At 35.1% G+C, this 13,490-nt stretch overlaps 1 protein-coding gene and 1 long non-coding RNA gene across 3 annotated transcripts in view; one reads left to right on the forward strand and one right to left on the reverse strand.

The window, feature by feature from the left end:
* The window catches only part of myom3 (myomesin 3), a 71,812-nt gene that overhangs the window by 43,772 nt on the left and 14,550 nt on the right, over nucleotides 1-13,490 (reverse strand). Inside the window, exons 4-8 of the mRNA XM_048153694.1 lie at nucleotides 7,183-7,336; nucleotides 6,204-6,361; nucleotides 6,023-6,112; nucleotides 4,284-4,372; nucleotides 3,943-3,987 (exon numbers count right to left, since the gene is read on the reverse strand). Coding sequence (XP_048009651.1) covers nucleotides 3,943-3,987; nucleotides 4,284-4,372; nucleotides 6,023-6,112; nucleotides 6,204-6,361; nucleotides 7,183-7,336 — 536 coding nt within the window. The remainder of the gene's footprint in view (nucleotides 1-3,942; nucleotides 3,988-4,283; nucleotides 4,373-6,022; nucleotides 6,113-6,203; nucleotides 6,362-7,182; nucleotides 7,337-13,490) is intronic.
* The window catches only part of LOC125243851, a 16,290-nt gene continuing 10,578 nt past the window's right edge, over nucleotides 7,779-13,490 (forward strand). Inside the window, exon 1 of one of the 2 annotated variants that reach the window (XR_007179147.1) lies at nucleotides 7,779-7,926. This is a non-coding gene — a long non-coding RNA (uncharacterized LOC125243851). The remainder of the gene's footprint in view (nucleotides 7,927-13,490) is intronic. The other variant, XR_007179146.1, reaches the window with a different exon arrangement.

The following is a 13,490-nucleotide window of genomic DNA, read 5'->3' on the forward strand; positions in this document are numbered from 1 at the left end:
CGCCTCAGCTCAAGCGGCTCGTGAACCGATCATCTCTTCCTACTAGTTCATTTATAGCATCAAATAAACATGAATGAACATCAGAAGGAATGTTGTTTCAAATGCAGAAAGATGTCAGTAAACACCATTTTTCAAATCTTCTAACTCCTGACTGCTTTGTCGGACAAAATGGCGGATTCTGCGTTATGATTGGTTAGATCGCTTGTCAATCAAACTCCTGGCGAAGGGTCAATTGGGCCAGTTTTGTTGTAAAAACCTGGCAACCATGCTCTTCTCTTGACTCACATTCATCTGTTGAATCCGTCGAGGTAAGATCTCCACGGGTGAAAACATGAACACACTGAACAACCGCTTTATAGTAGAAAATGAAGTTGCGCTGAAATGAGGCACTGACACTGTTTTTCATGTTTGATACTGTAAAGCTGCTTGCTTTTAAGCAATCTATAGTATAAAATGTGACGTGACTTTACTGGAGTGCTGTTTGCAGAGCTTGTGCTAACATACCCATGTTGGTAATGATCAGATACTTTTCTTATGCTTTCTATAAAAAAATACTTGCCGTTTTCTCATTTTTTGTTGTGCGCATCACATATTTACATATTCATCTAACCATCGCTCTCAGCAGTGTGGGCAGCATCAGATTACAGTATATCGCTGCTCACGTATTTCGAACTTCATTTTACCCCTAAACGAAGAACAAAAAAGAACTTTGCTGTGAGTTAGCAGGGCCTTTAAAGTGACAGCAGCCTAATAAACCTCATTTAATGTTAATCAAACAACAAATGATAGAATCATTCACCACTATTCACTGAATAGCTGTAGTAAACTTAATAAGAATCAATGTATATTTAATTCATACTGTGAAGACTAAGATTTATTTTTATATTTGATTACTTTATTCAGTTTCTGTATAGTAGGCTATTATTTTTAGAAGGCTAAATTGTTTATTTGTATCTTTTTCTATTGTATTTGTCCTATTGTTTGTAATTTTCTTCATTTTTATTGTATTACTGCTTCACTGTTGTTTAATTACAAACAGATTAAGGGGTTGGGTGTCATTTTGGGGTTTTTATGAATGCACTGACAGGGGTCCCTTAAAATTTTTGCTCAGAAAACAGTAGAGAAATATGTGTACCAGTTTCAGTATATTGGATTCATGCATCAGGTCTTAAAGTGACAGCAGCCTAATATTCCTGCTGCTGTCTGTGTTTTTAATGTTAATCAAACAACATAGGACAGAAAAAACATTCACTGCTCTTGAATGAATAACTTTTGTAACTTTAATTAAGGATTAATTAAAATATTTATGGCTGATAAATTTTAAGTCATCGGCCCTTGGCTGGTGTGGAAAAAATTAGTTTTTACCCTTTATACCTTGAATTTCCAGTAAAAATCACCATTCGATTTCTCTGATATAAAATGACTTGCACAGTGAAATTAGTTTTTGTCCACACTGCTCACTTCTACTTGTAGCTTAGAAGGAAAAAAATCTTGCTGGAGTAGTTTCTTCAGGAATCAAGTTAATGTTTCAATTCACTCACTTTTAATTACATTTGTGAAGTGACAGACAGTAAGTAGCTTTTGTTCATGTTCTTCTTGCCTCTGGCAGGCAGTGAAAATGAATGCAAGAAGGGACTCAATTAAGGCACATGTTGTACGAGCAGGAGAAACCACTGAAGTGTAATGGAAAAAGTGTTTCATTTTCCTTGGAGTTTCCATTCCTGGCAAATAACACCGAAAACCATCCCAAGGACGAGGACAAATATTAGTGTAATGAGACAAATGCCACAGAGGGTCGATGGGACAACGTTAGAGGAGACGCTATTTGTTTAGCTATCGTTTTCGGTGACGGAACAGGGAATTGAGGCGAGATGGAATTGGAAGTGATGTGCGCCACTGTAATTCGACAACACAATTCCAGACGCTTGCAAATGAATTGTGATGTTCTCTCATATCAGCAGAAGGGCTGTAATGGGAATTCAGATTTGTTTGAAAATGCTGTAGCTTCATCGGGTGGAGTAATCGAGACGGTTTTGCTCTAAATGTGTGCCGCCCTGCAATAGTCCATGATAAAGTGTGTCTGCATGCAAAACTTGCTGACACAATGCTGGGGGATTGTGGGTGGTTGCTAGGTTCATTGTCAATATATAAAATTCTCAAGCATGCATCTGATGCACTGTTCAAACGTTTGGGGTTGCTATGACTTTTTAATGATTCTGTCTCACCAAGGCTGCATTTATTTAATCAAAAATACAGTAAAAACAGTAATATTGTGAAATATTATTACAATTTAAAATAACTGTTTTCTGTTTGAATATAATTTAAAATGTAATTTATTCCTGTGATCAAAGCTGAATTTTCAGCATCATTACTCCAGTCTTCAGTGTCACATGATCCTTCAGAAATCATTCTAATATGATGATTTGATGCTCAAGAAACATTTCTGATTATTATCAATGTTGAAAGTTGTGCTGCTGCCTTATATTTTTGTGTAAACTGCACCCATGTTGGGTTGAAAATGGACAAGCCCAGTGGTTGGGTTAAATGTTTGCCCATCCTGTTAGCCAGTTTTATTTAACCCAACTATTGTTTAAAAATTATTATATGGCTAGATTAAAATGAACCCAAAATAGGTTGGAAATTAAAAATCAGACATATAATTACTAGAGGTAACAATAATAATCAAAACATTTATTAATAAACAATTTAATAAATGTTTATTGTTTAATTATTATTAATTGAACTTAATACTTAATTATTATTAATTGAAATAAATGTTCATTTATAATTTCCAACATATTTTGAGCTTATTTTAAACAAACAATGCAGTAATTTTTAAACAACAGTTGAGTTAATTAAAACTACCCAGTAGGTTGGGTCAAACATTTAACCCAACCACTGGGTTTGTCTATTTTCAACCCAACTTGGGTTGTTTTTAACCCAGCATTTTTTAGAGTGTGTGATATTTTTTTCAGGATTCTTTGATAAATAGAAAGTTCAAAAGAACAGCATTTATTTGAAATATAAATTGTTTGCAACATTATAAATGTATTTACTGTCACTTTTGATAAAAGTGTAATTTCTAACAGTAGTGTACATAAATACACTTTAAAAAATGCTGGGTCAAAAACAACCCAAGTTGGGTTAAAAATGGACAAATCCAGTGAATGGGTTGTTTTAACCCAGCGGTTGGGTTAAATGTTTGCCCAACCTGCTGGGTAGTTTTATTTAACACAACTATTGTTTAAAAAATACTATATGGATTGCTTAAAATAAATGTTGGAAATTGATTTAAAACATTTATTAATATGTTTAATAAATGAACATTATTAACATGATTAATGAATAATAATTAAACCATAATCATTTATTAAATTGCTTATTAATAAATGTTCACCTTTTGATTATTATTGTTGCCTCTAGTAATCATGTGTCTGATTTTTTATTTCCAACTTATTTTGGCCAGACATTTTTAAACAATAGCTGAGTTAAATAAAACTGCATGTTGGACAAACATTTAACCCAACCGCTGGGTTAAAACAACCCAATCACTGGGTTTGCCCATTTTCAACCCAACTTGGGTTGCTTTTAACCCAGCATTTTTTAGAGTGTACACAAAACTTAAAGATGAAATTTTAAAATCTATTCTTAACAAATCTATAGTTCATACAAAAAATTAGATTTCTATCTGTCAATCAACTGCATCAGAGGAAAAAAGTTTTTGAAGAATCTTCATGCAGCTCTTTAGCATGAACTATTCCTGATTTCTCTTTCAAACGGTTCTCTCATTTGTCTATCACATTGAAACACATAAATTCATGTTCTGTTCACATGTTGGTGGTTTTACACCTCTGTGACTTTCTTCAAAGTGCCCAACCTGACAGCCTTACTAGATAAAATATTTAATAAAATACCCCTCTTATGAAGAACAAAGGCACTTACTGGGAGTCCATGAGCGCTTCAGTTTTGCCTCAGCCCCTTCATGTGCTGTAAATGGAAGAATAAAGGATAAAAAAAGATTTGCCGTTGCTACACAAATTTTTCACAAATGCAGCCAATAAGATTTCAGCAGCTCTGAATGACCATACATCACTCTGCACCTTATATAACACTAATGACTGCACTAATAAGTATGTATTGTCTGCTAGCAATGGTAGCCTAATAGATTTGATTAGTTTGGAATTGGCTTGCATTGGTTTTTAGCACTAATCCATTAAATTGTAGCTTTTTAGACCTTGAACAAGTCAAGCAACACCTAAATAACCTGATGAACATCAACTCACAGTTCACTATCAGTCGGGCGCAGGACGTCGCCTCTCCCAAGGAACTTTTCGCTATAACCTTGTATTCTCCAGCATCTTCAGCAGAACATCTGCAAAGAAAGAAAACTAAATGAGACAGCAGACAACTTTTACTGTGAGTGTTTTTCAGTTAATTATAATTGAATGGAACATTCACACATGGACATTTACTCTGTGTTTCAAGGAAGAAATAAAATGTATTATTCAGGGTTATTTTGGTTAACTAAAACTTAAACCATTAAAAAACATTGTTATAATTTGAAATAAAGTAATCTATGAGAAAGCTTGTATGTATGTATTTGTATTTATATCTTATAATATTATAAAGATGTGTATCTTCCAGGTAATAGAATTATTTTCTCTCGTTTTCTCATATTTTTATTTTTGTTATAAATTTATTTTAGTAATATATTTATATGTTATATTAATATAAAAATTAATATAATTTTTCAGATAATATAACTTTTATTTTCTCTTGTTTTATCTTTTTTTTGTTGTGATCTCAACATAACAAATCAAATCAAAAAAAAGTAATATATGGACTTTAAAAAGCTTACTTATTTTATTTCAGCTTTTTAGTTTTCGTTTAGTTTAATCTGAAGTAAAATATTAAAAAACTATATTAAAATTAGTGCTGTTAAATTGCTTTTATGTTAGATGCGATTAATCGTGATTAATCGATTTGACAGCACTAAAAAACTAATAAAAATGACAAAAACAAATAACAAAATTACTAAAACTTTCAACTAAAATAAAAATGGAAAATATAAAAATAAAAATTAGTACAAATCATTAATAAAAACTAGAATAGTATATTAAAGGATTAGTTCACTTCAGAATTAAAATTTCCTGATAATTTACTCACTCCCGTCATCCATGAAGTTTATGTCTTTCTTTCTTCAGTCGAAAATAAATTTATGTTTTTGAGGAAAACATTCCAGGATTTTTCTCCATATAGTGACTTCAACAGTTACCAACGGGTTGAAGGTCCAAATGTCAGTTTCAGTGCAGCTTCAAAGAGCTCTACATGATCCCAGACGAGGAATAAGAGTCTTATCGAGAGAAACGCTAAGTCATTTTCTAAATGAAAATAAAAATGTATATACTTTTTAACCACAAATGCTCGTCTTGCACTGCTTTACGATGCGCCACGCATTACGTAATCACGTTGGAAAGGTCATGCATGATGTAGGTGGAAGTAATGAGCGAGTGTTTACAAAGCAAAACTAAGTCAAACGGCCTTTACTAAAAAAGGTAAAACAACGATGTCGGATGATTTTGAAGTTGGAGGAGAAAATGAGATGGTACTTTCACCTACGTCACACGTGACCTTTCCAACATGATTATGCAATGCGTGGCACATCACAGACTAGTGCAAGACCAGCATTTGTGGTTAAAAAGTATATAGGTGCGTCCCAATTTGCGCACTTATGCACTATTCTATGACGTTTTTAAGTATAAATAGTGTAAGTAGTGCGTTTACAATGAAAATTCCAAAAAGAAAAAGTACACTTTAAATACCCGGATGATGCACTAAATTAACGGAAAAAACAAAACAAACTTTCTTTTTAACTGAAGAAAGACATAAACATCTTGGATGACATGGGGGTGAGTAAATTATCAGGAAATTTTAATTCTAAAGTGAACTAAACCTTTAACGATACTGAAATAACATAGATTTAAGTGTGTTTAATAAAGGAAATACAGGTTTTGAAGCTCACCTCCTGATCTCTAGAACGTTGAGGCCGAACTTCTGCATCAGCTTGTAGTTCCACGGCAGAGGCCCTCGGAGAGGAACATCATCCTTATACCTGTCGACAAGATTCACACTCTGTTATGATGGATGTCTCTCTTTGGAGATTTAGGCTCTTTTGTTTTCGAGATACATGTTGAGACTCTCACCATGTGATGCTGGGAATCGGGCAGCCCTGAACCGTACAGGAGAGCTTGACATCCATGCCGGCCCACACTGTATGCGGTCGCAGCGGGACGGGGAACTCAGGAGCCTTCATGCTCAAATCCTCGAGAAACTTCATGTGCACTGAAGCTTTTCTCTCGGCCTGCGTGTAAAAATGAAGAATGAAGAATAACAAACAACTCTCAGATGTCTTTCCAAAGCATAAAAATGACTTACATTTCAGTGTTATTTTAGTTTTTATCAATATTTTGAATCAGTTTTTTTATTTTATTTTTTTATTTTATTTTAATTTTTAGATTTTATCATTTTTTAAAAAATAATTTTTAATATTAATTTTTTTTAAGTTTTTAACTTAATTTATATTAATTAATATTTTAATATTAATATTTAATTAGTTTTAATAATTTTGTCATTTTTAGTAGCTTTATTTTTTAAACATGTCTATATAATTTTTGTTACCTTTCATTTGAATTTTAGTTATTTTACTCAATTAAAAGTTAAACTCAATTAAAATAAGAAATTTTGCCTTAGCAACTAGCTGAAATATTTTTTCATATTGTATTTTATTTCAGTTATTTTGAGTAATGTTAAAAAAAAAATTTAAACCATAAAATATAATAATCCTGTTACATTTCTCACACAAAGCTATCATAAAAAAGCTTTAAAATATAACACACAGGTCGTATGGACGAATTTATAATGCTTTTATATTGTTTTTTGTTCCATACCCATATTCTTTCAATATACTGTGATCAGGTTATTCTGGAAAAATATACTTGCAGGGGTTTGAAGCAGCATGAGGGTGAGTAAACGAAGCCAGACATTTCATTCTGGGATAAATTATTCCTTTAAAACTAGATTTTGAAAGAATTCAGGTGTCTTGAGAGGTGCGGAGCGCTCTGATTGTTGTATTTTTAACGCTTTTCTCTCAGTGTATGAGTCTTTGGTGTGTCGATCACTCACCTCCCGGCGCAGCGCGAATCGATCCACCCGTTCACGGACGACATGCTGGTTTCTGATCACCCCGATCTCCAGTTTCTCAGCCTCGTTGCCGAACCGCGTCCACTGGTCCCTCTCATGCAGCTCATCGCTGGACATGGTCTCTCTCAGGGCCTCCCTGAGGTCAGAGGTCAGAAATTATCTTAGTTGCAAGACGCTTATGTAGAACAAAACAGCTTTTCAAGGCCACTGATATGAGTGGAGTGAACTAGTGTTATTTTAACATCATTGAGATACTATTATAGTCTTTTAAAAATATTTTTAATTCGATTTTTTTTTTTTTTCTATTTTCTGTTTTCATTTTAATTTTAGTTAAAGAAGAAAAGGGCAAATGATAATAGGTATTTTATCTGTTCCATAAATAATTCTAGATGCTTTATCCAAATAGTTTATTAAAGTTTTAGAATCCACATAAGCTTGTTTTTCATGAACCGGTTAATATTGATAGTGGTTCGTGCGAATTATGTGCTTTTCTTTTTGGCCAGACAAAAACTGCACACAGGCTGAATGTAAATGTAACTCTCTGTAATTCCACTCTCTGACACTGGGTGGCGCTTATAGAACCGCAGACATAGAACCGTTTCCCGGTAACCTCCGTAAACAAAGAAGCACTTCGATTATAAACACTACTTTATAGGCATTACATGGAGCGAAGATGAAAACAAAATGCCATCGAAACTTTTCTGAAGACATTCAGAGCCTTCAGAGGTACATATATATAATTCATATCCATTCGTATAATTTCTCTTAGCTTTACCTCACAACTTTCCGCCATGTTCTCACAAAAAATGAAACTACTCTGTGTGCGCCTGTGCGAGACTATTGCTTAAAACTTTGCTTAAAGGTGCAATATGTAATATTTTTGCAGTAAAATATCCAAAAACCACTAGGCCAGTGTTATATATTTTGTTCACTTGAGTACTTAGAATATCCCAAATGTTTGCAACTATTTGTAAATCGTGAGAAAATTGCAATTTTAACCAAGACTCCGGGACGTGTGAGGAGTCGCCTGTCAATGGCGTCATACCCGCGTTACCCTCGATTTCCGGTTTTATTTTGTAGAAACCATGGAAACTCTAAAGACGCTTTAAAATATTACATGTTTTAATAGACAAGGGAACAACTGTTTTGATATTTATAGACAGAAAACGAACTGTTGTTATATAGCTCAACACGTTTAGTCTTATTGTTTAAATCTAATTTTCTTGATTTTTTGCGAGTACCATGCTTTACTATGCCTCAGAGAAAAACACTATTTTGTGAAGTAGCTAACATAGCATAATCAGATGCAGCTTTATTTTTAGTAACAGTAATACAGAATTTTCTCCATGATACAATACGTTTTAAAATGAATTGCATGTCATTTATCAACACAAGCCATTAAGTATTTAATATGATATTCTGAAATCGATCTATCTTACTGCAGTGTGTAACAGTGTCTCACAGCAGCCGCCGAGTGAATGCACAGAGTAACGTTATAACATCATTTTAAACACACTCAAATGTATCTAATATGATAAACAGAGCTGCGTTACTTCATACTCATGACCGGAATAGCGGAAGCAGCGCCGGCGACTGTGTCATAATAAAAGTCCCGCTGCTCGTGAGGCGTGTGTTGCGCAATCGCTCCAGCTCCTTGTTCAGCTCCACAACACTCGTCATGCTCTGCTTCATACTACAGTAACGTTAATAATCACATCCATGAACATGATTTCTGTCCGAGTTCTATCCCTATTCTTTTGCACCGTCCCTTGAGGTGGAGACCACATGTCCCAAGATTCCTCTCTAAAACTTGCCATCATCAAGCTACGCCTTTGTTTTGAATAGGCTTCTAGCGACCTCTAGCTGCCAAAATGATTACATATTGTACATTTAAAGTCCCCCTGAAATCAAAATTTAAGTTTTTTAGCTTTTAGTATGAATATGTTAGCCATAATGTTATGAATAATCTGGTGTGTTCCAAAACAATGACAAAACTCGCATTTAGGAGATATAAGCATTCAAAACTTACAAAACTTACTCACTTCCGCTAAAATGGATCACAAATTTTCAAGACATCACATCGCACTTCAGTTTCTCATCAAATCTTCTGTCCAATCAAATGCTCTCTATAATCTGAAGTCCCGCCCCCTCCTACACTATCAACAGACACTGAAGCTGCGTCTGAAATCACTTGCGTCTGAAGTTCACACATTTACTAGTTTCTACATGGTGAATTGCACATAGTGCACTATATAGAGAATAGGGAATGATTCAGACAGTGTAAATATGCTTTCCATTGACATGAATCAAGTCCGTTTTCATGTTAGTATAACATGAACCGCCGAGAGCACAGAGCGGATCATATCTGCGAGTCGGCTCAGACCACGAAAGGTATCGGACCAATTTAAATTCTGCACAGAATGATATTTTAAAGTGATATAGAGGAGATTAGGAGGAGAAACAGTTAGATATTAAAAGGAAACAGAGGTTTTACTGAGTTTAACGGCTCTGGCCAAGCTGTGATATAAATGAAACGCTATTGGCTATTTTAAAAAAGGGGCGGGGCTGTTCGATACATCACCCTATCTTCCTGTTTCAGTTGAAATTACGTCAACACATTGAATAATGCTGCTCGTTCCAACACACTTCAGCGGGCCTTTAATGTTGGCCAGTATTTATTTATTGTGAGTTGTTCAAATCGCGGTAACTGAAAACAGTTTTAATGATCATTAAAATATGAAGCGGTAATACTAACCGCGGGGGATTTTATCATGATTTATCGTCAAACCGGTAATCGGTTCATCCCTAGCCACGATATACTCATGGTGAAGTTCATTTTCGAATTTCGCTTAGGGTTAAAAAGAAGTTGGAAATACCTTGACACGACACATTTGACATTACAGTACAGAATGGCTCTTTCAGCATTATCCTGAACATTGTAAGCATTCGTTTCACGTCATAGAATCACAGACTGTAAAAAAATATGGACGTAGTGTCCGTGACGTCACCCGTAGATTTCGGAAGAGCATTTTAGAAGCGAAAATGAGGCCGCTGCCCAGGGTTGCCAGGTTTTCACAACAAAACCCGCCCAATTGCTCCTCAAAACTAGCCCAATCACATTTCAGGGGGGTCCCACGGTAACAATCGCGTTCCAGGGGTTAAATTCACATTCCATCTTAGCAGTGCGTCACCGCACGTCACTCCCGGATAACTGAAAATGGGCAAAGAGGCGGGACGTGGTTGGAACTGAGGTGCCTGGTTGCTGAAACCACGCCCGCCTAGCGCAACGTGATCATGTTAGCAGGCAAAGGAGCTATCTATCTATCTTAGATACTAAAGATTAGGGGTGTGACGAGATCTCGTAGCACGAGATCTCGCGAGACTAATATGTGACGAGATTTCTCGTCGAGGCGAAAAGTAGTCTCGTGATGTTGCCATGACAGAGTGTTAGAGTGATTAGGAAAGAATATGCCACCGCTTCGTTTACATTACGCCTCCACTGTCATTTTGCTTTGTATTTAAATAAAAAAAATTAAATTCAGTTGGATAACGGTCGCCGCCGCTCCATATTTACAGAGTTACGCGCGATTGTGAAAGTGAAAGTAAACGCGAGCGCGCATTCAAACGCGATTTCAATACCCCGCATTTTGAAAGCGGCTCCCTGATAAATGCAAATATCTCTCAATATGAAAGCTATTTTAGGCTGGGCAGTGTAGTTGTAACCATCTCTTAGCTCTGTATCAGAGAAAAATTTGGTCTTATTTGAATATTGAGAGAGTGTGATTATGGTTGCACTTATTGTAAAGTGTTAGGCTACCATAAAAGATGAATAACAGTTTTCTCTTAATCCTAATAAGCACAAACAGTAAGGTTTCATTTGTTAACATTAGTTAATGCACTGTGAACTATCATGAACTAACAATAAATGACTATTTTTATTAACTAACATAAACAAAGATTAATAAATACTATAGCACATATATTGCTCATTGTTAGTTGAAGTTGGTTAATACATTAATGTTAATAAATTAGACCTAATTGTATAGTGTTACCATTTTTACTTATACTGTTTTTATTTCTATGATCAGTTTGTGGAAAGGAGTTCAGTTAGGAGGTCTAAAGTTGTAGAAGCTCATAAATCATGTACAGTAAGATCTGAGGAGACTGAAATCATACAGAAGAGAAGTCAGTCAGTTGAGTGTTAGTGACAAAAAAGTTAGTGACAAAACCTTTTACAGTGCTTGAGTATTGTTGTCTTTTACTGCATATGATAATTCATACTCAGAAAGTAGAACTGAAATGACATTCATTACAAGATGATTAGTTAAAACATTTCAAATACACGTGCAGAATATTTTTTCTAGTCATGTATTTCACCATCGAGGATTTCTTAAAAATAGTGTGTAAAAATCTTGTCTCGTCTCGTCTCGTGAACTCAATCTCGAGTCTCGTCTCGTCTCGTGAGATACCCGTCTCGTCACACCCCTACTAAAGATCTTAGATACTAAGATCTAAAATATTAATAAAGATAACAAGTTATATCATTAGAAAGTTCTAAGGGTTTACTGTCAATCTACGGTGTCTGTTTTACGATATAGATGATTTATTGTCAAACCGGTAATCGTTTCATCCCTAGCCACGATATACTCACGGCGAAGTTCATTTTTGATTTTCGCTTAGGGTTAAAAAGAAGTTGCATGACACAATTGACATTACAGTACAGAAGGCTCTTTTGGCATTATCCTGAACATTTGTAAGCATTTGTTTAATGTAAAAGAATATGGACATACGTCACCCGTATATTTCTGAAAACCATTTTTGAAGCAAAAATTAGGCTGCTGCCCAGGGTTGCCAGGTTTTCACAACAAAACCCACCCAAAAAATCGGATTCCGGGGGTAAAATTTGCATTCCAGGGACTAAATATAGATATAGATGCTCCAGCACGAGTAATTGTAATTTGTGTCGGATGTGCAAATGACAACACGCAAAATCAAAACTGGACTTCATACCTTTATAATGAAATAGCGATCGTGAGATGAATCCATCGCACTTGGGTAAAATGTCCATGAGTGTCCGTTGAAAAACAAAAAATAGTACTTTTTGTCTACAAAAGTGTTAAATCCATGAAATATTGATATATTATCCATTGTTTGCATCACATTTCTTCTGAATGATCTGCTCTCCATCATCGTTCTTCAAGAAATTATGCAATCTAAGCAGCGTTTATGTTGTAAAACTGTATATGATTTTATATATCTCACAAACAAATGAGCATGCATCCAAAGTATAATTTTTCAAAATGCACCAATTTTAGTTATAATATCCAATATAAAAAAATTCACCCCCCTCACAGTTGTCATTAAGTGCAAAATTAGCTCTATAGACCAAAACCACAATTTGTACCAGCTGTAAACATGTTTTTTTTTTCCTGCTGTAAAGTTGGGCATTTTAACATGGGACTCAAAGAGATTCTGCTCTCTTTTGGAGCCTGTCCCTAGCGACCAGTTGATGAATTGCAGTTTACGTATAGGCTTTAAGAGAAACTGGGGGAGGTTGCCGCTTGCACAGAATGGAAGAGAGGCTCTCGGGAGCGTGCATAAACATCACATCCTTTTGATTTTCACATAAAAATCACTCTACACTTCATAGATAACCTCAGGGAAGGTCTCGTTTTTTAAGTTTCATTACAAGCTCTTCACACATTGGAAAATAAAAAAATTATTAATAAGATTAATTCCTACATGTAAAGCCCCATTTAAGTTTTTCATCTTATTTATTTCAGTTATTATTTGGAGTAACGAAAATTTATTTTATGGTTTTAGTTAGCTATAATAACCCTGGAGTGAACATCATTTTAAACCGTTTTGTCAAAAGCACTATTAAAACTTTTTAATGAAAGGTTTCAAAGCACCTAAGGATGATTTGAATGGCGTGAACTTTCACTGAAGTCAGAATTCATTTGAAGAGGCGCACAACGCTCATGACATTTAACTGGTTGTCATGTCAGCGCTTTAGAGGAGGTCAGCAGAAACGCTGGCCTAGCATCATGCTATGAATCCAGATGGCAGACGAACCGAGCAAAGAGACAAATAAAAATGCCAGTTATCCTCAGGGTCGATATCAGGTGATTTAAAATGCCTGAGTGCAATTAGAAGTTGCCATTCTTCGCTTTGACACTTTGCTGTTTTGCTTTGGATTGCTTTAGTGCAGCGCCGCCGCCAGACTGATGAGCTGGAATCAAATGAATGCACTTAGAGAGAGTCTAAAAGAGACTTCTGATGTGAAAAAC

The sequence above is a fragment of the Megalobrama amblycephala genome, linkage group LG13 (genome assembly GCF_018812025.1).
Source record: "Megalobrama amblycephala isolate DHTTF-2021 linkage group LG13, ASM1881202v1, whole genome shotgun sequence".
Taxonomy (NCBI): Eukaryota; Metazoa; Chordata; class Actinopteri; order Cypriniformes; family Xenocyprididae; genus Megalobrama; species Megalobrama amblycephala.